Source organism: Hordeum vulgare, chromosome 2H, assembly GCF_904849725.1.
Source record: "Hordeum vulgare subsp. vulgare chromosome 2H, MorexV3_pseudomolecules_assembly, whole genome shotgun sequence".
In the NCBI taxonomy this organism is placed as follows: domain Eukaryota; kingdom Viridiplantae; phylum Streptophyta; class Magnoliopsida; order Poales; family Poaceae; genus Hordeum; species Hordeum vulgare.
The window spans coordinates 85,480,959-85,503,054 of record NC_058519.1 but is presented as its reverse complement, the minus strand read 5'-3'; the positions used below and the strand labels follow the sequence as shown (position 1 = coordinate 85,503,054).

General features: G+C 46.5%; 1 protein-coding gene across 1 annotated transcript; it reads right to left on the bottom strand.

Annotated features, from left to right (window-relative positions):
• Positions 1-2,312: 2,312 nt before the first annotated feature.
• Positions 2,313-6,935, bottom strand: LOC123425217 (probable inactive receptor kinase At5g10020). Its single transcript, XM_045108888.1, has 3 exons — positions 5,859-6,935; positions 3,343-5,022; positions 2,313-3,100 (listed from the first exon to the last, which is right to left on the bottom strand). The coding sequence occupies exons 1-3, from the start codon at positions 6,778-6,780 to the stop codon at positions 2,520-2,522; spliced, it is 3,183 nt and encodes a 1,060-aa protein (XP_044964823.1). The 5' UTR covers positions 6,781-6,935; the 3' UTR covers positions 2,313-2,519.
• Positions 6,936-22,096: the final 15,161 nt, after the last annotated feature.

The window sequence follows — 22,096 nt, the reverse complement described above, 5'->3', positions numbered from 1 at the left end:
TCTGAGGCTGCTATGTGCTGGTATCCTCACCACCTCGTCGAAGAGGTTACCAGACAAGAGACGATGCATGCCTCCAAACAGGAGGATGTGCGTTTGCGCGTGCATAAGCGAGCAATCAAACAGCATGCCTAGAGTGGCACCTCATGCAGCCTAAAGTGTATGCACGCAACCAAACTAATTACAGATGTTAGTTTTATGCATTCAAATTTTTCTTTGGCAGCTCTCTCAAGATGTTGTTCTCACTAGAGATGTGATGAGCAGACGTCACTAGTCTGGGAATCTTGTTTATTCCTCTGTAGAGAGGTTGAGACCTCACGTCATTTGTTTTCGAGTGTTCAGTTACCAAAGTTGATTGGAGATTAATTGGAGTGACCATTGGAACAGACTTATGTCCAAGTAATTACTGGCAATTCTTTTCGTGGTGATTTACTTTCCTTCCTAGTGATGAATGTTTCTATACGGTGGCTCTTGGAGCTGTGACTTGGGCGATCTGGCTGGCCAGAAACAAGGCCACCGTGGGGAAAAAAGGTGATCAAATCTCCTTTCAAGATTGTGTTCACACCATGTTCGTTTCTCTTGTATTAGGTAGGACTCCACAAAGGTGAGGATGTGGAAAGGATTCACATTGGAGCCCAGATGATTCGTAATGGGACCATGATGTTGATGAAAGTCTGCAACAACTCAAGGAAGATTGATGCGGAGCGGTGAAGTCGTCATCTCCCATCGGGGAGGTCTAAAGTTGGTCGTATGAAGATTTGATGATCAAAGCATCTTCTTTTGTGTTACATCGTCCTAGACTTTGAGCCTCTGTTTGTTAGTGTTGAACTGGTGGTAGCCTTCTGATTGTAATAGGTCTAGTTCATGTTTACATGTTGTCTAGGTTTTCGTCCCATAACGTTTGTTTCAATGGCAGGCAGGCAGACGCGGTGGATTTCCTAGCATTGCTTTGAACTCGTTCCCTCCCTACCCTTTCTTTTCTCGTTCGGTGTTAGACTTTGTATTTTCGTTCTAGTAATGAAAAAGAGGAAAGCCTGGTTTAAAAAAATCAGGCCTTGTTTAAAGAGGAAAGCCTGGTTTAAAAAAAAAAGCAGGCCTTGTTTATTCAGACTCTACGGAACAGTCCAGCAACTACGGTTAACAAACACGCCCGTTCAAAAAAAAACGTTCAAAAAAAAAACACGCCCTTGGCTGTTATATGTTTTAACTTCAAAAAAAAAAAAAAACACGCCCTTGGCTGACGAAGCTGCGAGCGATGGATCGGAGGGTCACACCGTCCAGCCCTGACCCGCGCTCTGCTCCCGGCAATGGCAGATTAGCACGGCACCGCATGGCATGCCAGCAGCGGAGGGATGGTGGTGGCAGTACGTGCACCGTTGGTCGCCGCCGTGCTCGCGACCGCCGCATTCATGGCGACGGAGCAGCTCGCTCGCCCGCGTCATTTACACTCGGGTGGGCAGACGGTACGCTGCGGCATTCACTCCGTCTCCGTCTCGGCACAGGGAACATTCACGGTGACGTAGTACGCGCGTGGCATATGAATATGATGATGATGATCTTGGCCTCGGCGTCGACAGGGCCATCAATCGATCGATCCAGCCGAACCTTCGCACGCAACGAATTCGAATTTCAGCGACTAATTGGCGGCGCGATGAGCCAATCACCAGCAGCGCTCCGCCCCCATGTGGTGCGCAGGCAAGGCAGCGGACCACAGCAGGCCTTCTGAAATTTTCTGAAGCAAAATCATTCATGCCCGGCCCCATGACCCGTATCACCCCTGTCCCTCCAACCCAAGGACTAAAATCTGGCTCCAAATGCTCGATTCGGAGCCAAACCTCGCAACCCCCACCGTTCCACCGCCGATTTCAGCCAGCGGCGACGACGACTCCGGTGACGGTTCCGAGCAGCGGCAACAACGACTCCGGTGGTCTACCAGGCACGGCTGCTCACCGCCGCACGGCTGCTCTCGAAGGTTTGGTCAGACAACACACCGGCCTGGGAGAAGAGAACATGGCGCTGCCTGTCTCTCCACAGCAAACATTGAAGCGCCGCAGAGGCGATGGGCCGGTGCCAATAAATCATGCGCCAGTTTGGTAGCTACAGAGGGCATCAGGCACAAGCTGTTGCCGCCCCCAGAGCACCATGTGCCTTGCTTAAAACCCAAAGGCCGGCCAGACCAGAGTAACTTCAATTCACTTCACACAAGAAAGAGAAGAAGATCAACAGATGCACGCTGCATCTACAACAGTGCCGGGTAACATGGACAACACAGATCATGCTTTGGGTCCCCCAACTGGGGAGGTATGGACAAGACAAGATGGCAATGGTATCAATCAATCAATGGATGGACGGGATCAAATCCTCTCTTTACACTAAGAGTCACCAATCAAACAAACCCTGGCTACAGGGCTCTGGAAACCCCACAGAAAAAAGATTTGGGATGCGCGGCACGACGACGACGAGAAAAATCGGTTACATGTACACTGGTGAATTTCAGCAAGAAAAAATTACGGGGAGGAAGCTCACACGGTTATGGCGCACAAATCGTCGCAGACAGTCTTCATGTTAGGCCTCTCATTTACAGGAAGAATGCACCGGAGGGAGATGGCGAGCAGCTCGTCCATCGCCCTTGGAGACTCTTCCAACCCGGCGATGTCCCGGTCGAAGCAGTCAGTTCCCCGCCCTTCCCTGTTGCACATCTGAACCCAGTCCGTCAGGTCCACCGCGCCCGACTGCCCCGAGATGATGTCCCCCGCGCTCTTCCGCGTCAACATCTCCAGGACGACCACACCAAACGCGTACACGTCGCCCTTGAACGACGGCGTAGGCTTGGCCGCGCTTGCCAGCTCGGGGGCTCGGTACCCCAATGCTCCTAGATTCAGTATTTGCTCGGCAATACCGCTTGGAGTCGTGAATCGGTGGAGACAGTAATCAACCAGCTTCGGAGAGAGATCAGGGCCGGTCAGGAATATATTAGTGGGCTTCAGGTTGCCATGAGGCAGGCCCTTCTCATGATGTAGGAACTGGAGGCAACGGGCCAGATCAATTGCAATCTTGAGCCGTTGACAGACTGACAGGCGGGAGTATCTTCTAGGAGTCGACTCTGCACAGCAAGGTCATACTTTCAGTTAGTAATTACAGAAGAAAATGTTGGGTGTGCAAAAGTGAATTACTTGGGAACTACATGCCACGTATCCAATGATAAGATGAACAAATAGCAGCAGGAAAAATTTGGAGATGATGAGAGTGAAATGTTTCAATGCAAGCAGGCAAACTATATCGGCCTAACAAGGAGTAATTCCAAAGGTTGTGGATTCAAAAAGGTAACGAGCATGAGATGGTTACCATAAAGGTATAGTGCCAAGCTATCCCCATTGACATAGTCAGAAATAATTAATCTTTCTTGCTCCTTTGGCCCCCAATAGAACGCTCTCCATGAAATTATATTTGGATGCTTGATGGTGCCAATCCTTTTTATCTCCTTAGTGAATTCCTTCTTATGCTTTACAAGACCAACACGCAACCATTTCACTGTCAGGACATGCCCGCTTTGTAGTGCTGCTTTGTAGGTTGTACCATGACTGCTCCTTCCAAGAACCTCTGCTGGAGCACGGGACAGGTCTTCAGCTGTGAAAACTAAAGTGTTGTCTAGGAAAATCAATTCTCCAACCAACCGATCTGGTGAATACACTTCAAAAGTCACAGGTTCCTCATGGAATCTAGAATCAAGAAAATGTGGTGATGATGGCAACGCAGACCGAGGAGAAGACTCCCGAACAGATGCTGCAGCCGAGGTCTCGGTCACACCAGAGCTTGTAGACTCGACGACTTCCTTTGGATCAGCATATCCATATTCAACAGCAGCCTCAGCCAATAGCTCTTTCTGAGCAGACATTGATCGAGCTGCAGATGTTAAGAGATGGTCATTTGAGAAACTTGTCTTAGTTGGAATGACATTATCTTTTGGACTCTTGAATAAATTTGGACGGCTTAATTTCCCCAGCTTTAGATCTCTGAGAGTAATCTGGCCTCTAAATCCGTTTCTTCCACAAAGCTCTTGAGACCTCACCACATAGATTGCCAATGCTATGAAGATCACGAGTAAGACGCCTGCAATGCAGCCAACTATGACTGCAACTTTAACACCAGCCTTATGTCCATGAGATTGAGACGCTCGACTCTGTGCAAGTCCACCATCATCATTATTTGCAGCAGGCAGACCATCTGGGAAAATTAGGAAGTCATTTCCAGGTCTGAAGCAACTTATGGGGAACTTCTCAAGACTTTTAGGAATAGTTCCCCGTAGATCATTGTAAGATACATTGAACATCATCAAACCAGCCTGAGGCATATCAGGAATTCTGCCACTGAAATGATTGTGAGATAGATCAAGATACTGCAATCCTTGAAGCCTGTTTATCTCATCTGGTATCTCGCCAGACAACTCGTTCATTGCAAGAGTAAGGGACTCAAGTCTTTGCAAGTTAGAAATTTCTGGTGGCAACTGGCCAGATAAAGAATTGCTGGACAGATCAACAATCTTGAGAGAAGGTTGAGAAGATAGCATTATGGACTCTGTTGAACGAGGGATCTGAAATGGAATAGTCCCAGAGAAGTTGTTTCCAGAAAGGTTTAACACTGTAAGAGTAGGTGACAGAATAAAAACAGGCAAAACAGGTCCCCCAAGTGCATTCAGACTGAGATCAAGGAAAGATAGCTTTTGATAGGTTCCCAACACTGAAGGGACAGATCCCTTCAACGAATTGTTCCGCAACTTCAGGGTAACTAAGTTCTGAAACTGAGAGGCATCATTCGGATAGCTCCCCTCCAGCTTGTTCGAACTCAAGTCAATTACCTCCACTATGCCATCCCAAGAACGCAAAATAGCCAATTCCCCAGAAAGCAGGTTCCCACTCAGATCAACTGAGACACACTTGCCAACAGTGGCTGGTAATGAACCTGATAGCACATTTGAAGAGAGATTCAGCACTTTCAAAGTCGTGGAGTTCACAACTGGCACTGATCCTGCAAAATTACAAGGCACACAAGTCAATTACAGCTGCAGACATATGCAAATTATTCAATGTTCCAAACAACTGCATGCTCACTAGCCACGAAAGATGTCCCTATATATTTGCAATAGCATATGATCTCTTGTGATAGCGTTGAATTAGTGTATTGCATTGCATAAAGTCATACTAGCTACTTAGCTGGCATAGATCCAGGAACAAGTCTAGCACGGAAGAAACGAAGTGTCAAGATGACAATTCTCCTCCTCAGCAAGCAAGAGCCAATCATTTTTTCCAGGGTTAATACCACTCCACACTTCTATAAAAAGTATAGCTAGCATGACATTTTGTAAACCCCCGCGCGAAAAAGACCAAAAAAGGAGTTAACATAAGCTATAGGCTAGTCGTGCATGCGAGCAAACCGTTGCTGATCATCTGCATGCAAGCAAATGCAAATGTCATGATTTTCTGCGTCGCGACAATTTTTTTGGCAGAAAATGACAGGCGAAATTCACATGAGAGCCAAATGTTGGATATGCTCATGGAATCCTCCAAGCAAACAGACATGCCCGGATTCAATATACAGCAAAGAATCTATCTGTGCACGAGGAATTTGCCTTCCTTAGAAACATTTGCGTTGTGAATGCCACCAATGCTCAGCACCCAACTCAGTGCTTGTGATCCAAGTAGTACAACACTGTGGGAGCTCACTGGCCATCAGCATTGGCAGGGCATCCAAAGTTCGAGGAACAGCATCACCACTATTCCAACTTGGGTTAAGATTCATACTACTAGTAGATCGTGACAATTCAACAATATATGTTTTCACTGACTGGGAAAAGGGTGTGATACCTGAGAAGCCATTCCGGCTGAGATCAACCTCGAGAAGCCGCATCGAATTATGCAGGAGCGTCTCAGGCATCATCCCAAAGAGGCCATTACCAGCCACCCTGAAGACGGAGAGTGAGAACCACGAATCGATCCTGGGCACCATCCCGGCGATCCCGGTGTTGCTCAAATCAAGGACCTCCAGGTTCTTGAAGGCCCCCACGGTCTCCTTCCTGAAGAAGCCGCCGGCGAGCCTGTTGTGGCTGAGGTTCATGTACCTGGCCGTGTTCCCGATGCTGGAGAGGCTGGCGAGCTCCAAATCGACGCCCCCGGTGAACTGGTTGTCGCTGAGATCAATGTGCTCGGCGTTGCGGAGCTCGGCGAGCAGATCGCTGACGTTGCCCCAGAAGGAGTTGCGGCGGAGGTCGATGCGGCGCAGGTTCTGGAGCTCCCGGATCCCATCGGTGGGGAAGCCGGAGGTGAAGTTGTTGCCGGAGAGGTTGAGGTGGACGAGGCCGGAGAGGTCGGCGAGGCGGCCCGGGATGGGCCCGTAGAAGCGGTTGCCGGAGAGGTCGAGGTGGCGCAGCGAGGAGAGGAAGCCGATGGCGGGGGGCAGGCGGCCGGAGAAGGCGTTGCCGGCGAGGGAGAGGTTCTGCAGGCCGCGCATGCCGGCGAGCGTGCCGACCTTGAGCTCCCCGGCAAGGCCGAGCCCGTCGAGCGCGACGGCGACGACGGCGCCGCCGTCGCACACGACGCCGCGCCAGCGGACGGGGCAGGCGCCCCCGCCGGCGCCGGCCTCGGGCGCCTCCGGCCGCGACCAGGATCCCAGCACCGGGTCGCGCCGCCGGTCCGAGATGCCCTTCTTGAACTCGAGCAGCGCGGACACGTCGTCGCCGGCGGCGCCGCCGAACAGCAGCAGGAGCAGGAGGACGTGGAGCGCGGCCATGGATGCGGTCTGGGGGGGCGAGCTGCGGCCGGGCTAGGGTTCGGGGCAGCGGCGGGGGGCGGCAGTGGCGGCCATTGGAGGTGGGGGTGGGGGTGGAGGAGATGTGCTCTGAGAAAGGCCAAATTTTTGGAAACGGGAGGGGATGGATGCTAATAATAACGGCGAGAGGGAGACGAGAGAGGGGAGAGGGGTGTCCACTACAGTCTGGAAAGTTACAAGTGGTGTGGTTGCTCCCTTCTCTTGTGTTTTAACCTCAGCTGTTTACTGCTCTGTCACTGTGTAAACTACAGTGTTAGTCCATCCTCCGTCTCATAACATAAGAGCATTTTTAACTCTATATGTACTGATTCAGTATGGGTTTTTTTTCTGGTGCTTATTTTGTGCGTGTGATTGTTTTGTAGTCCTCGATACACTAATGTAAGACGTTTTTTGGGGTTCAGTATGTTTTCCCTTTGTTTTTTTACTTGTACTACTCCCTCCGTTCTTAAAAATAAGTCTTTTAAGCGATTTTACTAAGGGTCTACATACGGGGCAAAATGATTGAATCTATACTTTAAATTATGTCATATACATCCGTATGTAGTCCATTAATGAATTATCTACAAAGACTTATATTTAGGAACGGAGGGAGTACTACATAAGATGCATTCTCCTTGGGTGACCTGTAGTTGGCCCGTGGGTGATGGATTTTTTCTGGTTTTTTGATAGGAGAAAACGTCTTGAGTAGTGTTAGCGGACAAGGTGCACCACATGATGTCAACACAAATGCTAGGAATGTGGAAAGCGCTTGGAAACAAAATTGGTTATTAATGGATGTGGTACCAAATCACATGTCACACTCATTACAATCCAAAACCTCCATTTAACAAAATAGCACTATAAACTACTTCCTCCGATCCTAAATATAAGTCTTTTAAAAGATTTCACTACGGACTACATATGAATTAAAATTAATGAATGAATCTACACCTTAACGTGTTTTTATATAAATCCATATGTAGTTGATAGTAAAATAAAATAAAATATATATATACTTCCTCCATCTGAAAATACTTGTCATAAGAATGAATGTATATGAAGGTATTGTTATATATACATCATTTTTTATCTATTGTGTGATAAGTAATTCCGGTCGGAAAGAGTATTTAAAAATGGAGGGAGCAGAAGAAATCTTCATTCCCAGTTTACTTTTTCATGTGGCACCTATATATTCAAGAAAGAAAGAAAAAACAGAAACATGTTGTAGCATAACATATAGAAACAGCAAGCAAAGTTGTAAACAATAGAGAAGGCAAAACTATTAATAACGGCCTCCCAAATCAAGATGGCAAGAGAGAGGGAAAAATAAAGGAATCTAGGCAAATGATGTGTGTGCATACACCGGGTACGGGTAGGAAAGGAAGCGGCCCACATGCCCGTCCCTAGGCGAGGCTGTTTCAGACTTTGACCCCTTTCCTCCAGCTCACTTGCGCTGCCCTCGCCTTGTTTGCTTTCCTTCCCCTCTTTCTTTTACACCTTCCCATGCTTTCCTCAGACCGCTCAACAACGGTAGATAAAAAAATTCAGAAGCAGCTCGACAGAAGCTTACGTGCGAAATCAACGTGAATGATGGCATGATCTGCTGCTAATTACCATAGCAGCGATAGTTTGAGTGCAGTAGCAGCAGTGTTATTCATTTCAGCAGTACCTTTCAGTTTTAGCAAGACACGGGCCTTAGATTCAGGAGCCTGTCCACATGTTCAATCATAAACTTTGTGTACTACCAGGTAGATCAGAGGGGGGCTGCACATCTGAACGGAAGGCTTGACATTTGCCTGCTGGTTAGATTTTTTGTCAAAACTTGCGTTTTTTTTTCTTTTGGGGAGAAATTCACGTTTAACATGCATTTTCCTGGGTTTTAATCTGAGGAAGGGAAAGGAGAAAATAAATGTCGACAGTACTACCTACGTGGGAGATCTGATCCGGAATGCTTGCTGTTAGGAGGGAACAGGGCATGAAAATGACCGGGTGTGCGGCTCTGATAATCAGCCGATGATCCGGGAGAGCGATGGGCTCCGGGGCTTGGAGTTTCTCGCCATCAAGCTCGGGGTTGTCAATGACAGAGACAGTGGTGGTGCCAAAAAGGATATTTAGCAGGATGGGAAGAAAAGGAAGGAAGAACGTGAAGCTTAATCAGCGCTAGGTCAGGCCAGGGGATATGGTTCGGGTTTTCGCTCGTAGAGGGGGCCAGCGGGCGAAGCATGATTGGACCTGACTGCGCAGGTCAAATGTAGGTTCTGAGCTGAGCTGAGCTGGAAACTAAACTGGAAATCCTGCATGGAATTTTGCATGATTCAGTGCTGGAACGACCAGGCTTAGTTAAGGCAAATCAGCATCCGGCCATGTGTTTGAGGCAGCTTGGTAGCTGTCTTCGGTGATTACTTATAATTTGATTAGTAGGCTCATGGCCGCATTCATTATGCGCTGCGCGGTATGCGGAAACGCGAAAAGAGTGCGGTTTTTTTTGGCAGGATTTTTAAGCGTGGTATTGTCAGCTATCCATTCCATGCAAATACACAATACACACACATTTGATTCCCTTTGTGTCAATTGTACTATATCAGTTCCATGCAAATACGCAATGCGCAATTATTTGATTCCCTTTGTGTGATCGCCGTGAGGTGCTTAGGAAGTTTCGCCGAGTAAATAGATTCTTGTTGTGTGTGTGTGCGCGCGTTTGGGGAAATTAGGTAATAATATAGCTAGACTAGATTCATCGTCATCGGCGCAGCGCGATGGTGGTCAGTTGGTTTGGAACATGCTTGGCTTGGCTGATTTGTGCGGGGGTGGATTAAGTAATGTTTCGTCGGCACCGAAGAATCGAGAAAACCGACTAGAGTAGGAGATTAGTTGAGGCCACCGACCCGATGCATGCATGAGCTGTTACCAGACCAAACCGAGTGAAACCTTTGGCATAAACCGCGTTACACAGCAACAGAAAATGCCCAGTATATTCTAAATTATATAACCTGGACCATGCAGTATTTTTGGCACAAATAATGGCACAATTGGTAAAGGGAAGAGAAAAGTCCCAAGAAAAAAGCCTTGTCCACTTTCATCTTGTTTTGTTTTCTCCTTAGGGCATCTCCAAGTCAAACCCACGAACCTCCCGTAATCATTCGGATCGCACGGTTCGGACCATAAAAGCCATCCAACTTGGCTGTGTATTGGTCCGCGGGGCGATTCGAAAGTGATTTCTTCCGCAAACTAGAGACAAACGTGAGAAGGTTTGCGGGAGTCCGGACACAAGAAATGACGCTATGTACTCCCTGCCCACCCAAAAGGAAGGCGGAGCCCGTGCTTTTGTAGTAAAGCACTGCTTTCGCACCAAAATCTCCCGCTTCTCTTCTTTCATTCATCATTGCTCTCCGCCCGCTTCCCTCTCTTTTCTTCCACCCTCTCTTCCCTTCAACAGTCGACGTCTCTTTTCTTACACCCTCTCTTCCCTTCCACCGCCGACGCATGGAGCCGTCGGGGAACCTACCGAAGATGGAGCCGACGAAGGTGACGGAGGATCTGCGCATCACGCACACCCGGAAGATCAACTTTGCGATGTGGCAGTATTGTCGTGTCAAAGCGAAGGTCGCAAAGGAGGAGAAGCTCAAGAAGCGGTTGGCCGTCGGTGGGCCTCCTGGTGGCGATGGGCGTGGAGGTGGTGGCACTAGGTACGGTCATGGCGGACAACGCAAGACAGGAGGGCGCGCATCACAGATGGCGTAGTGGTCGGAGTCTTACAAGCCTCCGTACTACTATGCCACCAAGCACCTAGGCATCCCCAATCCGTACAATGTCTTACATCGTCGACGTCAATGTGGCGCCGCTCTTCTCTGAGTATTCTTCGTCGCAGCTGCAGCGAGCAAGGCTGGCACCCGGGGAGCAGATGGGTGCCCGCATGTTGTTCGCTGCGATGACTAGAGCAGGGCAGCCAGCGTACGAAGCAAATAGGGAGATGCTTGACATCATCCACAATGGAGGCTAGGGAGGGGGGCTATGAGGACCGATAGGTGGTAGACTCGGATCCCACCCAGTCCGGCAACAACCAGCAGCAGTCCTACACCTAGACGGCCACGCAGGAGACATACACCCAGAACGGCAATGACACAGAGCAACAACAACGTTGGGCCGCCGGAGAGCAGTAGCGTGATGGAGACGAGGTGGAGGAGGAGGGTGACGACGACGATGATCCAAATGATACAACCGGGAATCCAAAAAAGAAGGGAAGAGGAGAAAACTTCAACATGCGGGAGGGCGAGGTGTTGTGCGAGGCATGGTTGGCCACTAGCCTCGGTCCATTCCATGCCACGGAGCAAAAGGGCACAATCCTTCGGAGGAACATTCACATATGGTTTCGCGAAGACAAGTATTTTGCGCCCTACACAAAAGCGGTCATATGCAACCATGAATGGAAGTCCCTCAACCATCGATAGTAGACCATCTAAGATGCCATGTACAAGTATTGTTGCCACTTGAAGCAGCTCATCGCACGGTGGCCTAGCGAGGCACAAATCACCAAGCAAGTAAGTTGATCACAAGTTGAGTATGCTTTAGTCTTGTTAATCACTAGCTGGACATGTATTGTTTTGTGCTCACTAGAAAGATATGCATTGTCCGCATTGTCACACTTTGTAGCCTACTCGTGCTTGTGTGGTGTACAAGAAATTGGAGAGGAAGTCCTTCATTGCCATGTACTGTTGGTTGAAGTTGAACACGCAAACAAAGTGGAACCTTTTCATTTCCAAGACCGCCGTCCAAGCCAACGAGGAAGAAACTGGTGACCTTACCGACCCAAGCCATCAACCACCGAAGAAGGTTAGAAGAAACATGCAGCGGAAGAAGTGGGAGGAGGAGAGGGTGAAGCGAGACGGTGTGGCGGCCAAGATGACGGAGAAGTTTGAGGACACCTTGAATAAGAAGGAGGAGGCATACGTGAGGCCTCAGAGATCAAGGAGGACAAGAAGGCGGGGAGGTTCAAGCAGTTGATGGATGCGATGAACAAGAAGCTCGGGCTCAAAGAGTGGAGGCCATGATTGAAGACACGAAGGCCACCCTTGAGGAAAAGAGGGTCAAGATCGCCGCCAATGCGGAGGATGCCAACATGTTGACCTTGAATGTCGACTCTTTGGATGCCGATGCAAGAGTCATCATGCAATCCTATCGATACGAGATGTTGCAGCGATAGAAAGATGAGTTGGCGACGATGGCGGACTATGTCTATGAGGACGCGACACAGGCAGAAGTGGAGGCGAACGAGGAGGCTGTTATGACGCCCCGGTAGTTAAGCTACAGTAACCACATACTAATGGTGCCATGTCATGAGGTTTAACTAAACTAGATTCTCACTTAATAAAATCAAAGCCAATTTCAAATTTAAAATAAAGTCAAATAAATTATTTCTTCAAACAGTAAAACAAAAATGTTGGTAGTGTTTTAAATATTCCCCACGCAATTATAAAAATATCAGAAACTTCATTTGAATCCCTAATTTGACCTGACAAATATTTTATTGCTCCATCAGCAAATAATTTGATCATTTCAATTTTCTAAAAATATTTACACCTTAAAAAATACTTTGAAACTTTATGTGCAATACCATGATATTGTGCAAGAATTATGTGCCAAATTTCAGGTGTGGGAAAATTACTTTGATGACTAAATAAATAAAAAGCACACTGCAAAATATGACAAAAGAAATAAAAAGGAAAAGACCCCCCTCCCACTCGACCGGCCCCTACCGACCCAGCGGCCCACCTAAACCCCGCACCCAGCCCACTAACCGGGGGGTATATAAAACCCCCATGGCCTAGATAGCCGGCCACCTCCCCTCACTCCCGCACTCTCCCCCGAGTTACCTCACCCCGACGGCTGCCCCGCTGCTACACCACGCCCCCACCGACGCGTCCCCGGCCTTCAGCGACCCCGTCGGCCACCGCCACCACGCCCTCGCCCCCTCGCCCCTACCCCGTCGGCTTCCTCATGCCTCGATTCCCACTCTCCCCTCCACCGCATGTGAGTTTCCGGCCCCTCTCCTCCTTTCTTCCTGATCCGGCGACCAACGCTCCCCTTGTCTCTCGAGCGAGCCCCCTCGACCCCCCACACGCACCTCTGTTGTGGCCACTCCGGCCATCGTGCGGCCCTGCCGCACCGACCGCACCCCCTCTCATGGATTCAGTGCTCCGGTTGTTGCCGCTAGCAGCATCCCCTCCTTGCGCCCTGCGCTGGCCACGCACCCGTCGCCGCCTAGCCGTGCCCAACCGGCCATCATAGCCATTATGTACTCCCCGCGCACGCCCACTGCTGTTGTTGCTCTTGCCGACTATTAATCTTGTGATGGTGCTCCGCACGCGCCTTGTCGCCCGTGCCGTCGGCCTCCGCTGCGGTCGCTGTTGTCCGGGCCCATGCCATGCTCCCTCCCGCACGCGTTGAGCACTGACGCCGACGGCCCGCTTCGGGCCTCCCCTGCCCCTTCGGTTAGTGGGGGGCTAACCACCCCACTAACCCCGTGGCCCAATGACATGTGGGGTCACCTCCTAGAATGTTTTAAGGAAAATAAAAAATATTGTATGAATAATAATAATATTAATAGTTAATTAATTAATTAGCTAAGTCATTAATTAATGATTAATTAGCTGACCTAATTAACCAAACAATTAATTAAGGAAATTAATTAGATTAATTAAATGTGATTTCTTAATTATTTCTCTTAATTGATTGGCAACAAATGATAGTGGGGCCAACTGGTTAGTTGACAGGTCATACCTCTCCTGTTGACTCCTCATGTGAGCATGGCATCATGTTGATGTCATAATTACATTTCTTAAATAAAATAATTTATTTAATTTCAAAATAATAATAAAACTTTGAAAATAAATATAAAATAATCTGTAATCCGGATGAAAATAGTTTGTAATGATAGTTGATCAGAAAAATGAGACGAACCCGGGTACGCTGTCCGTTCGTGTGTCACGTGTAACTAGCATAGCGAATATGGAACTTTTCCATTGTTTTCGATTGTCCGATAGTAGCCAAAGATATTTTCCCGATCCGTCTATAACGTGTAGTACTGTGTTAGCTCATGCCTAGCACTGCCTATAGCCATGTCATATTATGTGAGGCATTTGATTGCTCTGTTATTTAATGTGTTTTCCCTACGATGCTTCTTTTCTGGTAGACCCCGAGACTGACCGTGCTGCCGGGTACTACTATGCCAGTGATGACTAACCATTTGCCGCAGAGAAACAAGGCAAGCAAATCCCCCTTAATCATTCCTATGTCGCCTATTCTTTCTTCCTCATGCTTGCATTAGATTTTGCTACTGTTGTAGATAGCTCCTATTCTGATGCAGAGCCTATTTTTGATGAACTACTATTTACTCTACCACATCTTAATTGTTTAGTATAGGTGGATCGGTGATCCCCATTGAACCCTTAATTCAGTTGCCTCTTGATAACCCACAAGTATAGGGGATCGCAACAGTTTTCGAGGCTAGAGTATTCAACCCAAATTTGTTGATTCGACACAAGGGGAAGCCAAAGAATATTCTCGAGTATTAGCACTTGAGTTGTCAATTCAACCACACCTGAAAGACTTAGTATCTGCAGCAAAGTATCAGTAGCAAGGTAGTGTGATAGCAACAGTAGCAACAGTAACAGTAGCAGCAGCGACAGCAATAGCGACAGAGTAATAGTAGCAGGAGTGGCAGCAGTAGTGACAGAGTAACAGTAGCAGTAGTGACAGCGGTAGCAGCAAAGTAACGTAGCAAGGACCAGTAGGAAAAACTCGTAGGCATTTGATCGGTGATGGATGATTATGCCGGATGATATTCATCATGCAACAGTTATAACACGGAGAGATATGTAACTAGCTCCAATTCGTCAATGTAATGTAGGCATGTATTCCGGATGTAGTCATACGTGCTTAGGGAAAAGAACTTGCATGACATCTATTGTCCATCCCTCCCGTGGCAGCGGGGTCCTAATGGAAACTACAGGATATTAAGGTTCTCCTTTTAATAGAGAACCGGAACAACACATTAGCACTTAGTGAATACATGAACTCCTCATACTATGGTCATCTCCGGGAGTGGTTCTGGCTATTGTCACTCCGTGGTTGCCGGGTCATAACACATAGTAGGTGACTACAACTTGCAAGATAGGATCAAGAACACACATATATTGACGACAACATAGTAGGTTCAGATCTGAAATCATGGCACTCGGGCCCTAGTGACAAGCATTAATCATGGCAAAGTAGTGGCAACATCAGTCTCAGAACATAGTGGATGCTAGGGATCAATCCCCGTCAAAACTAACTCGATTACATGATAGATCTCATCCAACCCATCACCGTCCAGCAAGCCTACGATGAGATTACTCACGAACGGTGAAGAGCATCATGGAATTGGCGATGAAGGAAGGTTGGTGATGATGATGGCGACGATCTCCCCTCTCCGGAGCCCAGAATGGACTCCAGATCTGCCATCCAAAGGAAGAACAGGAGGTGGCGGCGCCTTCGTATCATAAAGCGCGATGAACTCTTCTCCTTGATTTTTTTCCGGACGAAAGGGACTAAATAGAGCTGGAATTGGAGGCGGTGGAGCTCCGTGGGCCCCACAAGCCTGCTAGGCGCGCCAAGGGGGGGGGCTGGTGGGCTTGTGGGCTCCACGCTCCACTTCTCTGGTTGATTCTTGCGCCAGTATTTTTTTATATATTCCACAAAAAATCCTCGTAAATTTCCAGGTCATTCCGAGAACTTTTATTTCTGCGCAAAAACAACACCATGGCAATTCTGCTGAAAACAGCGTTAGTCCGGGTTAGTTCCATTCAAATCATGCAAATTAGAGTCCAAAACAAGGGCAAAAGAGTTTGGAAAAGTAGATACGACGGAGACGTATCAACTCCCCCAAGTTTAAGCCTTGCTTGTCCTCAAGCAATTCAGTTGACAAATTGAAAGAGACAAAAGAAAAACTTTTACGAAATGTGTTTGATCTTGTTGTTGCAATTATGTCTAACTCATATCCAGAATTAAAAAAAGATCATAAGCTAACCACATAAGCAAATGACATCTAGGTCTCATGGTAAACTCATATCAATGGCATAATCAACTAGCGAGCAATAATAATAAGTTTCAAACGTCAACACTTCAATCAAAACAATCATGAAGCAGTGTGAACAGATGGTATCTCGCTAGCTCTTTCTGAGACCGCAAAACATAAATGCAGAGCACCTTCAAAGATGAAGGGCTGACTAAACATTGTAATTCATGGCAAAGAACATCCAGTCACAGTCATACTCAATATCAATTAAAAACAAAGCATAGAAATGACGGAGGTGCTCTCTAACTGGTGCCTTTTGTAAGAAGAGGATGGATCAACCGAAACATAAATAGATAGGCCCTTCGGAGAGGGAAGCATTGATTTGCACAGGTGCCAGAGCTCAAGATTTGAAGACAGAGATAATAATTTTGGGTGGCATGCTTTCATTGTCAACGCAATGACTAAGAGTTTTCACCATCTTCCATGCTACACATACTATAGGCGGTTCTCAAACAGAAAAGTAAAGTTTTGACTCCCCACCACCGATCAATCACACTCCACAACTAGCCGAATACTCAGGTGCCGTCCATACAACAACAATCCAGGGGGAGTTTTGTTTGCAATTATCTTTTTGATTTGAGCATGGAACTGGGCATTCCAATTTACTGGCCCCTTTCTCGTGAATGATAGTGAATAAACACATATCGAGGATAACACGCCTAGCACGGAAGATACTGATCGCCCCTTGTCACCACATGAGCGGTTCGGGCATGCAAAACAGATTATTTTCTTGAAGGTTTAGAGAGTGGCACATGCAAATTTACTTGGAGCGGCAGGTAGATACCACATATAGGTAGGTATGGTGGACTCATATGGAACAACTTTGGGTTTATGGAAGTGGATGCACAAGCAATATTCCCGCTTAGTACAAGTGAAGGCTAGAAAAAGACTGGGAAGCGACCAACTAGAGAGCGACAACAGTCGTAAAAAGGCATTGAGATTAACCAACATTGAGTGCAAGCATGAGTAGGACATAAATCACCATGAACATGAATATCATAGAGGCTATGTTGATTTTGTTTCAACTAAATACGTGAACATGTGCCAAGTCAAGCCACTTGAATCATTCAAAGGAGGATACCATCCTATCATACTACATCATAATCATCTCGAGATTCATGTTGGCATCCAAGACAAACCATTATAAGCTCATAGCTAATTAAGCATGGCATCACAAACTATGATCTCTAAGTTGTCATTGCAAACATGTCTCTCTCACAACAAAGTTGAACTAGGAACGATGAGATAGTCATATTTACAAAAACAAAATAGATCGAGTTCATACCAGCTTTTCCAGGCCCGGTCACTTCATCATATATCGTCATTATTGTCTTTCACTTGCACGACCGAATGATGTGAACAATAATAAGAGTGCTCGTGCATTGGACTAAGCTGGAATTTGCAAGCAAACACAAAGGAGAAGACAAAGTAATATGGCTCTTTGATAGATAAACAGATATGCATGCGAGAGCCACTAAACATTGTAACCATGGTCTTCTACCTTGACCCAAAGAAAAAGAAAACTATTTACACGGGAAAGCTCCCAACAAGCAAAACAAGAAAAGGAAATCTTTTTGGGTTTTCTCAAACTAGACAAACACACGAGAAGAAAGCGAGAAAAAGAAATAAACTAGCATGGATGATACAGTGACAAAGTGTGAACACCAACTAACAAAGTGAAAGTGTAAGCAAGAATATAAAGTCGGTGAGAAACACGTACTCCCCCAAGCATAGGCTTTTGGCCTAAGTTGTTCTACTCCCAAGGAGGGAAATAACCAGCTCCGGGGTACTCCGGAGTGTACTGAGGGTGCCACTGCTGTGTGAGCTCCTGTGGCTCCCACTGATAAACTGGCGTCTGGTACTCGACTGGTAGCTCGGGCACGGGCGCCTGTGGTTGGGCTATGCCCCAATATGCGTAGATGTCCGAGGGCATAATAATGTACCTGCCTAGATGAAGATTGAACAAAGAAGGAGCAGGCAAGGTAATAGTCTCACGAGTACCCTGACTAAATACCAGGTTATAAATCATCCTCTTATTTATATCTTTATCAAGAAAGTCATGGCGAACCATGCTATCATAATCTAGATATCTCTCAGGAAGAAGAATCTCTTCTTCCTCGTGCAGTCTAATAGGTATCTCAAAATGTCTAGCAAGACGGGTAGCATAGATACCTCCATAAACAACGCCTTTAGAACGGTTCGTGTTCAACCGTTGAGCTACTATAGCGCCCAAGCTATAAGTTTTATCATTATAAAGGGCTTCACGCAAAACCGCAAGATCTGGGGAGCTAAGGGCCCCAGCTTTCCCATGGCCAATCAAACATTTTCCCACCAATAATGAGAAGTACCGAAGCACGGGAAAATGTATGCTAGCAGCTCTAGCGCAAGACACTCCTCTCTCCTCTCCTACAACAATAGTATCTATGAAAGCCTCCAAGTCCCGTGGATGAGGTTCATGAATATCCCCAACATAAGGTAATTTGCAAACATTGCAAAAATCCTGAAGTGACATGCGCTGGGGATATCATATAACTTGAACTCAACCATAGGAGGACTCTTCCTTGGATAGAAATTAAAGCTTTGCACAAAAATATTAGTGAGGAGGAGGTATTGCAGACACTTATCTTCAACGAAGGCGGTAAGGCTTGCATTCTCCACCAAGTAGTAAAAATCCTCATAAAGTCCGGCGGCGCGTAAGAACGCATCGCTTGGCCATTCGCACGCTCGAACTTCTGCAACTCGGGGGCCGGATACTTGGGTTTCTTCTTCTCATTTTCATCATCCTTGGGGTCACGGCTTGAAGAGCCTCTTAAGAACCTCCTCATCTTTTCCTTTTCTTTCTCTGAAAATTTCTGAAATTTTTAGTGATTCTAAGGAAAAGGGAACAAGGCCCAACGAAACTCGTAGTAACTACTCCAACAAGTGCCTAGAGGCCATATCACGCATCAAAACTACTTGGGACCAGCTAAAATTAGCATGCAAAGCTCAAGAACAAGGTCACCAAGGCAGCAAAAATGTGCGACGTATAAGGCACTAGAGCAAAAACTAATTGGACCAATGGAGGAGTCACTTACCAAGGAGCAATTTCCCGGTGAATGGTGCTTTGCACGAGGAGATCGAAAATCGCAGAAAGAAGAGCAAGAACACGAGTTTGAGCTGCGAAACGATTTTTTCTGGAGGTAGGAGAAGGATTTGGGAGCTAGAATAAGTGGAGGGGGGACACATGGGCCCCACAAGCCTGGTAGGCGCGGCTAGGGGGGTGACCGCGCCCCCAGGGCTTGTGGCCCACTCGTGCATCCCCGTGACTAGCTCTCCATCTCAGAAATTTTCAAAAATTCCAGAAAATATCATACTTGATTTTCAGGACATTCAGAGAACTTTTATTTTCGGGACACTTTTCTACGGGACGCAAAAAACAAAAAACAAGAAAAACTAAAGCTAAATCTATCATTTTTCTTCTAAGCAATCAAAGGTGAAAGCTTGGAACAGAGGTTTGTGACTCCTCGATTCATCCATCCCATGGTCATCGAAAGAAATCCGTCAATGAGGTTGATCAAGTCTCCTTGACAAACTTTTTCGAATCGCATGAAAAAAGAACGGAGAATTTTCGAATAGTCACTAGGTTACCTCAATGGGGATGTGAATATCCACAACAAGCAAATCATACTTCATCTTAACAGTAGGTATAGGGCATTCAAAGCTCCCAATAAGAATCGATGAAGTTTTTTCAATAGCATTGATGCAACGTACTCGATATTGTTTCTTCAGAAAGTGCACTGTATGCTCATTACCGTTGACATGGAAAGTGACATTGCCTTTGTTGCAATCAATAACAGCCCCTGCAGTGTTTAAAAAAGGTCTTCCAAGGATGACCGCCATGGCATCATCCTCGGGAATATCCAGAATAACAAAGTCTGTTAAGATAGTGACGTTAGCAACCACAACAAGCACATCCTCGCAAATGCCGATAGGGAAAGCAGTTGATTTGTCGGCCATTTCCAGAGATATTTCAGTGGGTGTCAACTTATCCAGTTCAAGCCTACGATAAAGAGAGAGAGGCATAACACTAACACCGGCTCCAAGATCGCATAAAGCAGTTCTAACGTAGTTGCCTTTAATGGACCAAGGTATAGTGGGCACTCCGGGATCACCTAGTTTCTTAGGAGTTCCACCCTTGAAGGTATAATTAGCGAGCATGGTGGAAATCTCAACCTCAGGTATCCTCCTCTTATTAGTCACAATATCCTTCATGTACTTAGCATACGGAGACATTTTGAGCAGATCTGTCAAACACGTTTGCAGAAAGATGATGTCTACTACGCAACCTTCTCCTTGTAGACGTTGTTGGGCCTCCAAGTGCAGAGGTTTGTAGGACAGTAGCAATTTTCCCTCAAGTGGGTGACCTAAGGTTTATCAATCCGTGGGAGGCGTAGGATGAAGATGGTCTCTCTCAAGCAACCCTGCAACCAAATAACAAAGAGTGTCTTGTGTCCCCAATACACCCAATACAATGGTAAGTTGTATAGGTGCACTAGTTCGGCGAAGAGATGGTGATACAAGTGTAATACAGATGGTAGATATAGGTTTTTGTAATCTGAAATTACAAAAACAGCAAGGTAACAAATGGTAAAAGTGAGCACGAACGGTATTGCAATGCATGGAAACAAGGCCTAGGGTTCATACTTTCACTAGTGAAGTTCTCTCAACAATGATAACATAATTGGATCATATAACTAGCCCTCAACATGCAACAAAGAGTCACTCCAATGTCACTAATCACGGGGAACAAACGAAGAGATTATTTTCGGGTACGAAACCACCACAAAGTTATTCTTTCTGATCGATCTATTCAAGAGTTCGTAGTAAAATAACACGAAGCTATTCTTTCCGTTCGATCCATCATAGAGTTCGTACTAGAATAACACCTTAATATACATATCAACCAAGACCCTAATTTCACCTAGATACTCCATTGTCACCTCAAGTATCCGTGGGCATGATTATACGATATGCATCACATAATCTCAGAATCATCTATTCAACCAACACATATAACTTCAAAGTGTTGGAATTATGCCCTAGAGGCAATAATAAATGTATAGTTATTATTATAATTCCTGTATCAAGATAATAGTTTATTATCCATGCTATAATTGTATTGAATGAAGACTCATTTACATGTGTGGATACATAGACAAAACACCGTCCCTAGCTTGCCTCTAGTTGGCTAGCCAGTTGATCGATGATAGTCAGTGTCTTCTGATTATGAACAAGGTGTTGTTGCTTGATAACTGGATCACGTCATTGGGAGAATCACGTGATGGACTAGACCCAAACTAATAGACGTAGCATGTTGATCGTGTCATTTTGTTGCTACTGTTTTCTGCGTGTCAAGTATTTATTCCTATGACCATGAGATCATATAACTCACTGACACCGGAAGAATGCTTTGTGTGTATCAAACGTCGCAACGTAACTGGGTGACTATAAAGATGCTCTACAGGTATCTCCGAAGGTGTTAGTTGAGTTAGTATGGATCGAGACTGGGATTTGTCACTCCGTGTGACGGAGAGGTATCTCAGGGCCCACTCGGTAATACAACATCACACACAAGCCTTGCAAGCAATGTAACTTAGTGTAAGTTGCGGGATCTTGTATTACGGAACGAGTAAAGAGACTTGCCGGTAAACGAGATTGAAATAGGTATGCGGATACTGACGATCGAATCTCGGGCAAGTAACATACCGAAGGACAAAGGGAATGACATACGGGATTATACGAATCCTTGGCACTGAGGTTCAAACGATAAGATCTTCGTAGAATATGTAGGATCCAATATGGGCATCCAGGTCCCGCTATTGGATATTGATCGAGGAGTCTCTCGGGTCATGTCTACATAGTTCTCGAACCCGCAGGGTCTGCACACTTAAGGTTCGATGTTGTTTTATGCGTATTTGAGTTATATGGTTGGTTACCGAATGTTGTTCGGAGTCCCGGATGAGATCATGGACGTCACGAGGGTTTCCGGAATGGTCCGGAAACGAAGATTGATATATAGGATGACCTCATTTGATTACCGGAAGGTTTTCGGAGTTACCGGGAATGTACCGGGAATGACGAATGGGTTCCGGGAGTTCACCGGGGGGGGGGGGGGGCAACCCACCCCGGGGAAGCCCATAGGCTTTG